The 12222-nt window shown below is 46.8% G+C and overlaps 1 protein-coding gene across 1 annotated transcript in view; it reads left to right on the top strand.

Moving 5' to 3' along the window:
- SFRP1 (secreted frizzled related protein 1) overlaps positions 1-11152 on the top strand; it is a 32409-nt gene extending 21257 nt beyond the window's left edge. The window contains exons 2-3 of the mRNA XM_069944316.1: positions 1156-1233; positions 8799-11152. Of these exons, the coding sequence (XP_069800417.1) occupies positions 1156-1233; positions 8799-9121 (401 nt within the window). The 3' untranslated portion in view covers positions 9122-11152. The remainder of the gene's footprint in view (positions 1-1155; positions 1234-8798) is intronic.
- Positions 11153-12222: the final 1070 nt, after the last annotated feature.

Below are 12222 nucleotides of genomic sequence, written 5' to 3'. Positions count from 1 at the left end.
TGGACTAGGCTGAGCTCTAAAGCCTCATCCACACACCTTCGTGCAGCCTGTGATATACGATCTCATTAACTCATTATACTCATTAAGATCCTGAATAGCCAGAGCACTACATTGCTGAATAGAGATAAGCGAACCTTGAGCTTGCAGCATTTGAATACCGGTGGCTGTAGAAGTTGGATGCAGACCTAAGGCGGCATGGAAAACATGGATACAGCCATAGGCCATAGGCTGTATCCATGTTTTCCAGAACTCCCCAGGGCTGCATATAACTTCTTCAGGTTCATCTCTACTACTGAACTGACACAGCTGGTTTCACAAAATGATTCCAAGCATATTCGTCTGCAGATTTCTGTTTTTTTTTTTTTTTTTGTTTGTTTTTTAAACATGGGATGACTACTAGGCTGATTATCAGGAGTGTTCCTAGCAACATCTATTGCAAATACATGCCTTGTCTTTCTACTGGAATCCTGTCTGTGATGATAAGGAGGGCACTGCTAAAAATAACCACAAGATTGCAGGATATTATATTGTGTCTCTCCTACCCCTTTTTTTTAGAGAAATAAACAATATAAGACCCTGTCTTATTTGTGGGAAAAACTGTGGATAATAACATGAAAAAATTTTTAGATAGTAAAGTGGGAAAAAAATTCTTAAAAATTATATTTAGCATAATTTAACAATAGGTCATTTTCTAATGAAACATTCCCTTTAATCATCCTAAGGGTACAAACACACACAGTGTATACGCAGCAGATACACAGCGGATCTGCAGCAGATTTGATGGTGCAGATTTGATGCTGTTTTCAGTTATTTAGATCTAATCTGCTGCGTATTTGCTGCGTATCGCAGCAGTAAATACGCAGCGTATACGCCGTGTGTGTTTGTACCCTGAATAAAATAAAAAATAAGCATAATAGGTAATAGCAAACCAAAATTCTCCAAATGAAAAGTTGCTGTGGTACAGCTATAAGTAATACATGTGCCAGCATGCTATTACCTGAGTAGGCGCCAACAAGCCACTCTTCCTTGGCCAGGGTATATAGATGAGCCCAGTCTTTGCCCCAGATGAGATGATTGGGTTCCATGTGAAAGAAGATATTTCTATGCCAGATATCTTTATGTATATTTTAATGTATATTTTTGTGTCTTACACAGAGACGGAGGTGTGTCCGCAGTGTGACAGCGAGATAAAAGCCGATTCTCTCTATGAACACTTGTGCGCCAGTGAATTCGGTAAGAGGGGAGCCTCCTAAAGTGACAGTGATGTATAGTAAGACACGATTGTTTCGCTGTGTGCTATTCTTTCACTACCCCTATTAAATAATACACACAGAGCATGTAGCAAAATCGCATCACATCCAGGTCCATGGCCTTAAAGGGGTTATCCAGTGCTACAAAAACATGGCCACTTTTTCCCCTCTCTTGTCTCCAATTCAGGCGTGGTTTGTAATTAAGCTCCATTTACTTCAATGGAACTGAGTTCTAAACTCCACCCAAACTGGAGACAAGAGAGGGGGGGAAAAGTGGCCATGTTTTTGTAGCGCTGGATAACCCCTTTAATAGATCCCAGTCTATAAACCATTAGTTGAAAGCAACTTGGCTACCACTTTACAATACATTGGAGTCATTTAGAGGGGCTGTCTAGGGATCTGAAGACGGCCTTCTACTCCCTGGTGCTCACTTCCTGCAATCCTACGTCTCGGAAACCAAGGGATATATACCTGCCTCCTTTACGGCTTACTTCTCAGACATGCAATCATAGGAAGTGAATGGCGGGAAGCAGAAGGCATCAGACATCTTCTGCTCCCTGGACAACCCCGGCTAATAATAGGGATTGTACTCCCATTGGCTCTTGTTACAAGGATACAAGTGCAGAAGTAATAAGTCCCCTTCATGAAGATATATCTTCAGGTGTCATGTACCCAGCTAAAATGTGTTCTATATTACAGACCTTTGTATGTACCGCCATATGGTGCCTCTGTAAAACATAATATTCCCGTTAGAATGCCATGTATGACCGTATATAATTGGAGGCACATAGGTAGAGTATGTACCCATAACAAGCTATGGGCCTGTACTATGGATCCATAGATCTACAATATAGAAATGAATATAAGGCCTTAATATGAATTTTTGATTCAAAATCCCCAATGTTGGTTATGGTTCCTTGTGTTGTACGGATAGGCTGTAATCTCCCTTTAAATCTGATCGGAGGAGCCCGGGAACATCTCACACCTGGCTCTTTGCTGTTCCAGCTGTTTGCAGGCCGGATTGATACTGCTGAGAGATACTGTGTGATCTGCCTACAGGATAATTAATAGACCCCTATTGTAAGTGTATACACAGAGCTCAGCTGTAGTATCATGGGCCCTTCCGCGGAGCTCTCAGCAGTCATGGCCCAGCTAGACGACAGGCGGGGACAGCTGTAGCAAGTCATTCCTTCTAGATCTATGGATTTCCTATACAGTCAGTCTGCACCATTTAATAAATATCTCTTATATTACTTTTCTTCTACCATGCCCCCCCCCAATACTATACAGGATGCAGGATGCCGTCTGTGACCAATTCTCTTCCCATTATAGTCGATGGAAGTTGACTAAAAACCACTTTTTTCTTTTCTTTTTTTTTTAACAAGTTATTATTAGTAAAAATCCCTTTAGATTTGTATTGTGCTTCATCACCAAACTAGAGCAAGAAGTAGTAGGAGACCTGAAAGGGATGTTAGGAGAGACATGCTGTCAGCATTCTGCCCGATCATTGGAGCTAAGAGAGATGGGATGGGAGCATTTCCAGCATTTGTGATTGTTATTGGATAGGAGGCAGGAGGAGGGAGGCTGCAGCCATGAAAAGGACCATGAAAGAGGAGGGGAGCCATGTTGAGGACTAGGAATGAGAGGGAGAGCCATGTTGGGGGCCAGGACTGATTCGAGGAACCTAGTTAGGGACTAGAAATGAAGTAAGTAGCCATGCTATTGCGATGCCCTGGCCCCTGGGGGCCACTTCCGCAGTGCTGGTGTTATGAGCGGGCAATGACCGGGGCAGCTACAGGGGTTATACTTGTCACGGTATAGGCCTGAGGGCGGCACAGCTGTAGGGCCGGTCTGTGGAATCTGCGGGTGATGATGGGCATGCGATTCTTCGCTGCACTTAGTCAGGGCACCAGTTAGTGGACACCAATGCCAGGGTTCAGTAACAGCGGTTTTATTATAGATGAAGTAACTAGTAGCAACAGTTCTGTCCGGATGCAACCGGGTATATAGCAGGCTTTGACAAATAAAGCAGGAGTGGTGCTGCATAGGCTGTGAGAATACGTGCCGGATGATGGGAGTAGGAGTATGAGAGGAATAGCGTTGCTGGGTGGATTAGCTTGAGAGTAATACTTGCTGTGAATCCTTGCAGCGATGAGGAGAGATATCGGAATGACACCCAGATGAGAGAGAAGAATCCGGACACTTGAGCAGGCAGATACAGCCGAAGACTTGAATATAGCAGAGCACCTAATCCACACTTCTAGTGGTGAAGTGGGAGCCGCAGAGAAGAAGCCCAACTCCTCTGAGGCAGGAGAGGGACAACACACATCCTCCTTGCTTGGAAGCAGGGGGAAGACTAACTTGTCAGCAGGAAGTGGGAGGTCACATGGTTGCTCCTGGCCAGAGCTAGTCAGCCATTGGAGGAACCATGGTTACAGGTCACGTGATCAACAGCCTTGCATACCACTGTACACTGTAATAATACACAGGAATACATGAGAATACACATGAGAATGCACAATACCAGAGAATACTAGGGGAAAACCAGCAGCAGTTGCAGTGCAAACACTTACCAGAACAGGCATCGACACAGCAATAGAAATGGCCATAATAGGAGTAGTAGTCTGCATGTTCTGGGACACTGCATACCTCCCTAGCAAATTTGAGCCGACCTCGGCGAATCTAGAAGGCAGCAAACATGAATAGACTGGACAATCAAACAACAGGAATGAATGATGAGAGTGAGTGTGATGAGGTGTGTGTTTCCCACGCCCAAGGCACAGGTGAGAAGAGAGAGAGGATGAGAAACCCTAGTGGCAGGACTTCACCTAGGGGTGCCTAACGTACTCTGGCGACCAGGTAGCTAGTGCGTGAACCATCTGACGTGTAAGCCAGGACAACTTAACTGCTGGCGGGGGACCCTCAATATTCCAGCCAGTTAGACAGTAGGTTTTCTGTTAAATGTGTTACCCTACTGGAGGAGAACGTGAAGACCTGTGTACTATCTTGGCGTGTCAGAGTAGTGTCTTGGATACCTGGAAGAGAAAAGAACAAAATAATAAAAGCAAACATACATGGGGAGCTCCCTTTCATACCACTCAATCACACACACAAGCACTCCACAGGCCAAACACACGAAAAGGTATCCAAGGTGCGATATGTATGGACAAGTGTGAAGGTTAGGCATGACTATGTGTGATAACTACTATGTTGGGACAAGACAGAGGCGAACAAATACTGGAAACAAAAAGAAGGGAAACACAAGGGACAACAAATACTGCGAGGTCTTGAGGAGAACTGGCTCATATGAATCTGAATGAAAATCTGAGAAAAATCTGCATACGAACTGGCTCAACTAAATCTTTCCAGCTATAGATATGATAATAATACACAATAATGAGACTGGATGAGAAAATACACTCCTACATAAACTGGACTTTCTCTGAGGTATATGTGGACTGACTTCTCTTACTCAGAGGAGGAGCTATCTGACTGGAAAATATACTGTTTTACAATAGAGGCGCTCTACTCTGAGGCAATCTATGTAACCTTGTGCTTACTCAGAGGAGGAAATACAAAGACTTCGATAACACTGGAATACAATGGTAGAAAAAAAAGTGCAATAATGAAATAAGTGCAATAATACCCTGTGTGGAACACACAATCACAGGAAAGTGCATTAGGAAGGAATGGATTAAGTGTCTCTGTTAGGGAGAGTCTCTTTTAGGCAATTAGACATCGTCCATGTAAAAGGCTCTGGGACAGGCACTAGAGAACCTTTTGTTATGGTAAGTGTCCATCAGCTCATGGCTGGTTAGTACAGGGAACTTGGTCAGGAGGACCAGGCACGAACCTTGAACGTTGCAGGAACTGGAACGGTGAAACCACACAAAAATAAACAGTCATAGCACTCAGCCTTTGGGAGGACATTTAACAGAAATGTCCTGGAGGACCCCAAGTGGCACCCCTCTTTTTCTCCCAGGGGTAATACCGGGAGGAAGCGGGAGCAGGAGCATCGTCCGCTGCGGTGGTGACCACAAGACTAGGGGTCACGGTGGTCACAGGAGAGACAGTAGGGGCCACGGTGGTCATAGGAGAGACAGTAGGGGCCACGTGGTAGGTGACAGTATTGGAGGAAGCGGCTGTAGCCACTGCAGTGGAAGCAGCAGACGGAACTGATGCAGGGGTGGAGACTGTAGCTCTGGAAGCAGCCTTGAGAGTTCCCAAGGGGGTAAAGTCTTGCCAGTCCTCATCCCAATCCTCTGAAGGGGTTGGCAAGAAGGGCCGTTGTACAGCCTTTTTAGGCCTGGTCACAGCTGCAGCCCAGGGACCTTTCGGGGACCCCACTAGGGTATACTCCACAATCTCCCCGGGGGTGAGGTTATTCAAATAACCCGGCTGATAATCTCTGATAACAGCCCGGCGGTTGACCAGCACAAGGAGACCGGTGTAGGAATCCATCACCAAGCCGTAACCCCTTTTTTTATCGAACTTGGTGACAGTACCCCTCCTCCTCTCCAGAGGGGCTGCGCCTGACCTGGGTCGTTCAAGCTTCTGGATGAAGAGCCGCTCAGATGCAGCGTTGGACTCCAGGTAGGGGGTATAAGGATGTCCCCAGAGCGGGGCATAATCTGGGTAGGGCACCGCGGGAGGCTGTTCCGGTGCTAGGCCGGTCTCGACAGGGGGTTCCCCGCCGGCGCTAGGGGCTGTGGTGGTAGGTCGGATAGTAGCAGAGGCCGCTGGTGCGGTCGTACCCATGGGAAGAGCAGTCTTAGTGACGGGTGGCAGCAAGGACAGGGCCTGTTGGATCTCCTCTGCCAGTCGGACAATAGCGGGTTCATCCCGGAACACCCACCGGGGCAAAGGAGGTGACTCGGAGCCCGGGAGTCGCCAGGGGCTCGTATAACAGGAAGGCCAGGTCTTTCTTTCCCCGCTAGGGACAGGGAGAGAGGCCTCTGTAACCCCGGTACTTACGGCCACATCCCAGTCAGGCGAGTTCGACCCTCCGGTAGAGAACGCCAGGTCCGAGTCACTTGAGCGGACCGGTACCGGAGAGAAGCTGCGGTCGGAGGGTGAGTTCGAGTCCCGGTGACCGACTGCTGGGCTAGCGGGCCGACTAGATTCAGCGGCGTCGGACTTGACGGACCCCCAGCTGTCGTCATCAGATGGAAGCGGGGCCAGCAGGCAAGCGGGATCCAACTCGAGCAGAGGCTGTGGATAGCTTGGTAACACGGCGGCAGCAGCGGCACACGTGTCCCCGATCCAGGTCGCCATCTTGTCTAGTTCTGGCCGGAACTTGTAGCAGGAAGGGGAGGAGCGCCAGGCTGGAGGATCAGGTTCAGGAATCTGCCCAGCAACAGTGACGTCATCCGGCCCAGCCAGCCAATCAGGAGCAGCCCATGGAAAGTCTATGGCGCCGGACGCTTCCCGCGCTTTGGCCGCACGGCTGTTAACTCCCTCCTCTCCGGGGTATGGCGCAGCCAGAAATTGGAGAAGACGGCGGCCATCTTGGGTGCTGTTTAAGGCCCGAAACACTTTAATCACCCCCATAGTAATCGGCAAAGTCTCTGGGGGGTAACAGTACAGTTCTGGGGGCACTGACAGTTGGCACAACACAGTCTGTATCCTGTTCGTGACGCCAAAAATGCGATGCCCTGGCCCCTGGGGGCCACTTCCGCAGTGCTGGTGTTATGAGCGGGCAATGACCGGGGCAGCTACAGGGGTTATACTTGTCACGGTATAGGCCTGAGGGCGGCACAGCTGTAGGGCCGGTCTGTGGAATCTGCGGGTGATGATGGGCATGCGATTCTTCGCTGCACTTAGTCAGGGCACCAGTTAGTGGACACCAATGCCAGGGTTCAGTAACAGCGGTTTTATTATAGATGAAGTAACTAGTAGCAACAGTTCTGTCCGGATGCAACCGGGTATATAGCAGGCTTTGACAAATAAAGCAGGAGTGGTGCTGCATAGGCTGTGAGAATACGTGCCGGATGATGGGAGTAGGAGTATGAGAGGAATAGCGTTGCTGGGTGGATTAGCTTGAGAGTAATACTTGCTGTGAATCCTTGCAGCGATGAGGAGAGATATCGGAATGACACCCAGATGAGAGAGAAGAATCCGGACACTTGAGCAGGCAGATACAGCCGAAGACTTGAATATAGCAGAGCACCTAATCCACACTTCTAGTGGTGAAGTGGGAGCCGCAGAGAAGAAGCCCAACTCCTCTGAGGCAGGAGAGGGACAACACACATCCTCCTTGCTTGGAAGCAGGGGGAAGACTAACTTGTCAGCAGGAAGTGGGAGGTCACATGGTTGCTCCTGGCCAGAGCTAGTCAGCCATTGGAGGAACCATGGTTACAGGTCACGTGATCAACAGCCTTGCATACCACTGTACACTGTAATAATACACAGGAATACATGAGAATACACATGAGAATGCACAATACCAGAGAATACTAGGGGAAAACCAGCAGCAGTTGCAGTGCAAACACTTACCAGAACAGGCATCGACACAGCAATAGAAATGGCCATAATAGGAGTAGTAGTCTGCATGTTCTGGGACACTGCACTATAAACTGGGGAGTGGGGGAATCATACTGGGGACAATGAAAGAGATGAGCCATGCTGGACACCAGTAAGAAATTGAGGAGCTAGTGTGAGCCAAACTGGGAACCAGGAATGACCATAGGGTGATCTGATTCCACACTTTTTACAGTTTTCTTGATGTGCTCTTCCCTTTTTGACATATATAGATTCATAGCTTGTCTGACAATCCAGGGAGTGGTCGGATGGGCCTGACCATATTTCAGTAAGTTGATGGGCATCACTATGCAGTCACATATCTCAGGAACGGGAGAGCATATCAAGAAAGTGTAAAAGGTTGTGCAGTCAAGGCAACCTAAATTGCCATCTTATTTTTTGGATTGGGTACAGGTTCTTAGGTGATCCATTCCTGGGTGACAACTACTACAAGAACTTCCTGGTTACCATGTTTGCAAACCAGTGAGGTGGGAGATTTGATAGTGAAACTGACAGGGCATGCTGGTAATTGTAGTTTTAGAACAGTTGGAGAGCTATGTTGATCAAACTTGCTGAACGATCAGGTTCGGCCAAAACCTAGTGCTCGCCTTTTGACTAGAAAAATTGGATGCAGCCCTAAGGGGCTGTGAAAACATGGATACAGCCTATGGCCTATGTCTGTATCCATGTTTTCCTGGCAGCCCTCAGGCAGAGTGTTCATGTTCAGCTGAGGCCGAATGTTCAGCAAGTTTGCTCAACACTACTGGTTAGGAAATATTTATGCCAGAGTACATTGTTCCCAATAATCTAGTTTATGAAAAGAACAAATTGATGAACAGAAGGTGCAAAGGTCCTGGCCTAAACCAGGTAAGACCCCTATACCCATTAGACCACCACCATTTCGGAAAATATCAATGCTCAGTTGAGATGTGGGGTGAGATACAGTAGCGGTCACTGTCCGACACTGTCTCATGTGTATGGTGTACAGTAAATAGCCAACATATTTTTGATGTCTTTTTCTTGCTCTAGCCCTGAAAGTTTCCATCCGGGAGGTGAAGAAGGAAAATGGAGACCGCAAGCTTATCCTACGTAAGAAGAAAGCACTGAAGAAAGGTCCTATCCAGAGGAAGGACTGGGGAGATCTAGTCCTCTTCTTGAAGAATGGAGCCAATTGTCCGTGTCCTCAGCTGGAGCAGTTGAGCGGTCAGTTCTTGGTCCTTGGACGGAAGGTGAAGAACCAGCACATCCTCACTGCTATCCACAAGTGGGACAAAGGCAACCGAGAGTTCAACCGATTCATGCGCAAAGTGAAAAAGAGCAAGTGTCCAAAGCCTCACTCTGTGTTCATGTGAAGAGACTTCCCCTTCAAAGACACAACAAGGTCTGCCCCATCACGTTACCGCCTCTACTGAGCCGGCTGGGACTCAGAGTAAAGAGATGGCGTCCAGGGGGTAGAATAATAATATTAACCCCTTTCTCTAAACCCTACAGACACTGGGGAGGGGGCATCCAATGATAGACTTTGGGACTGTACAAAAGTTAAATCTTTGGTAATAGTTATCATTCGTCTGAAGAAAAATGAATCACAAATGTCCAAGTTATCCAGCTACAAATCACTGCATTCATTCATGTTTTTTTAGTCGACAACTACACAGAGCATTGTCGTTCATTTTGTTCACGTATAACTGCACTGCTTTTATTCATCATGAAAAGGTTTATCTCTTTTTTTTTTCATTAAATGGGCACTATCACTTTAAAAACCTTTGACGTGTTGTAGAGACACATCTAAAGTTTTGATTGGTCGGACCCTGGGTGTTCAGACCCAAACCGATCACTAGATAGAGGAAGAAGTAAGTGCTAAGAATGTAATTGAGATGCTCATTCCTGTTTGGTGAATGTTCAGACTCTCACTGATCAACCATTTCTACAATGTCTACATTTTATTTTAAGTGACAGGTACATGTTAACGATCTTTCCTTTACTTACTAACCCCAAGGGCCAGATTCATTTACTTACATATCAGCAATGTTGGACTGAAGTACCATGGGACCACCAGTGTAAATAATTCTTAGGACTTCTCCTCCATCCACTTGTGCAATCTTTACACAGGACTTATCAAATCACTAATAATATTATCTAAAAGGTTAAGGAATCACACCATAAGAAATAGACCCTGGTAGAAAATGAGTGGTCCCAAAGTCACCTTCTTCTTCTGGACCACTGAGGCCCATTATTGTGTGCACCAAATTATCAGGATCCCCTGCAAGTGTTCAGACCCCGACCAATGTGGTGTGCATGTTCTCTTTGCCTCGTGCCTAAGATGGTCTCCCAATGAAAGTCTATGGGACTATCTCAGTCACATGCGTAGAGAGCGAGGAGAGAAGCACTCTAGGAATCTGATTCCAACCGATCAAAAGTTTTCATGACAAGCCAAAAGTTTTTTTAAACCCTAGATTCACTTTAAATAAGAGGGTTCTATGAGATTAGCAAAGCATGGCTGCTTTCTTCCAGTAATAGCACCACACCTGCTTTTCTAATGTTATTTTCAGGCACGTATTCTTTACCAACCAACATAGATTTGTAATCAGAAATGATTCGGAACAGATATATTATCTTACATCCACTCCTTGTGGTCGGCATTACGGGTGAATTTATGGCTACTTTAAGGAATGATGGTTTCTTGATGTAAAATGAACCATATTGAAGTCATACAACGCTAATTCAATCACATTGACATATTTGGCCGTAAAGTCATTAAAATATATATTTTACCAATAGGCTGATTATAACTTTTCCATAAAGAGCAACACTCTTGTCATTGGGTTGTGTCTGGTATTGCAGCTCAGGTTGGAGACCAGAAGAGCACTAGATTTTAAAAGGGTATTCCCATCTCCCCCTAATTCAGATCAGCACTGTTGAGTACCCTCTTACTTCCGTGAGGGGATCGAGGACTGGACGCATCGGTCATGAGCTGAATCAGCTCGGCATCGCTTTGTCTCCCACTGAGGTTGCACACATCTCCAGGGCTAGTGGATTGTGTCAGCTCCATGGGTAACATTGAGGTGACAAGAATACCCCTTTAAGGAGTAATCCCAAGTTTACAACCTAAGTGTCTGATCAGTAGGAGTCCGACCGGTGAGATCATAAGAACATGAATCCTTTGCCCTTTGTTTTACTGAAGTGGCAGTGAAGGATCCATATTGTTGTTCTATGCTAAGGGTCCTATTCCACGGGCCGAGGAGGGCCCGATCAACGATGTAAACGAGCGGCGATCTGCTAGATCGCCACTCGTTTACTGGGCCTATTCCACGGCCCGATGATCGTTGAGCGAGAGCTGCAGGGACATTGTTACCGATGTCCTTGCAGCCCTTGCAGCATCATACATTACCTGTCCAGGTTTCTTCTCCACGCTGTCTTCATCCCCGGGTCCCGCACGCTCTATCTTCAGAATGGCCGGTCAGCTGAGAGGCCACACTCAGGCAATCACAGGCCGCGGCGGTCCCGGCCTGTGATTGGCTGAGCGCTCCGTCAGCTGACCTGCCATTCTGAAGATAGAGCGCGCGGGACCCGGGGATGAAGACAGCGCGGAGAAGAAGCCTGGACAGGTAATGTATGATTATCCCCCCCCCCTCCCGATCAGACATTTAAGTGGTAAATTCAAAGAGTCACACAATCAGTGGGGTCTGATTAGTGGTCTGACCGATTAAAACTTTTAACATGTCTCTATGACATGTCAAAAGTTTATTAAACTTTTTTGCCCTATTAAAATTGGGATCATTTCTTTACAGTAAAGATCTTATAACTACTGTTGAGCGGAGATGGCGAACTGTTTGGGTTTGGTAACATTCTCTGAACTCGAACGCTCAGAAGTTAGATGTCGCCCTAGGAAGTACTGGAAGACATGGATATGGCCTACGACTAACTGCATCCAACTTCTGCAGCCGCAAGAGTCTACTGCCGAGTGTTCGGGTCCAGAGAACGTTGCCAAACCCGACCAGTTTTATATTTCCACTTAATCTGGTAATGTCAGTCAAACAGAAGGTGCACCAACCGTAGAGATTAACATTGTGGCTGATATAGCACCCTGATATAGCTCTGGTCAGGACTGAAGGGCAGTATATGTGCAAGACTCTCTGGCATTGTCAGGAAACAGGAAGGGGGAAATGGCCTTAGAGGGTTGAAGGGAGAACCAACTCCAGGTCTTATTTTTGTAGTCAGTAGAAGCTAGCACCATAATGGAGGCCTCATTGTTATCTTTCCTATGATGCCCTCTGACCACTCCACACATATGAATGTAAATGTTTTTGGATGTTATCTTACCTAGAGATATGTGAGATCAGTGGGGGGATGGGGAGCAGAAATTTTCCGCAGGTCAGTATCTCTATTAAGGAACCCTCAGCCTAGAGTGTATTTTTTGCAGATGTTGTCCCTTTAAGAACACTTTAAATGGGGG

This window comes from Dendropsophus ebraccatus, chromosome 1 (genome assembly GCF_027789765.1).
Source record: "Dendropsophus ebraccatus isolate aDenEbr1 chromosome 1, aDenEbr1.pat, whole genome shotgun sequence".
Taxonomy (NCBI): domain Eukaryota; kingdom Metazoa; phylum Chordata; class Amphibia; order Anura; family Hylidae; genus Dendropsophus; species Dendropsophus ebraccatus.
The sequence above is the reverse complement of the archived record's forward strand: the minus strand, read 5'-3'. Positions and strand labels throughout refer to the sequence as shown.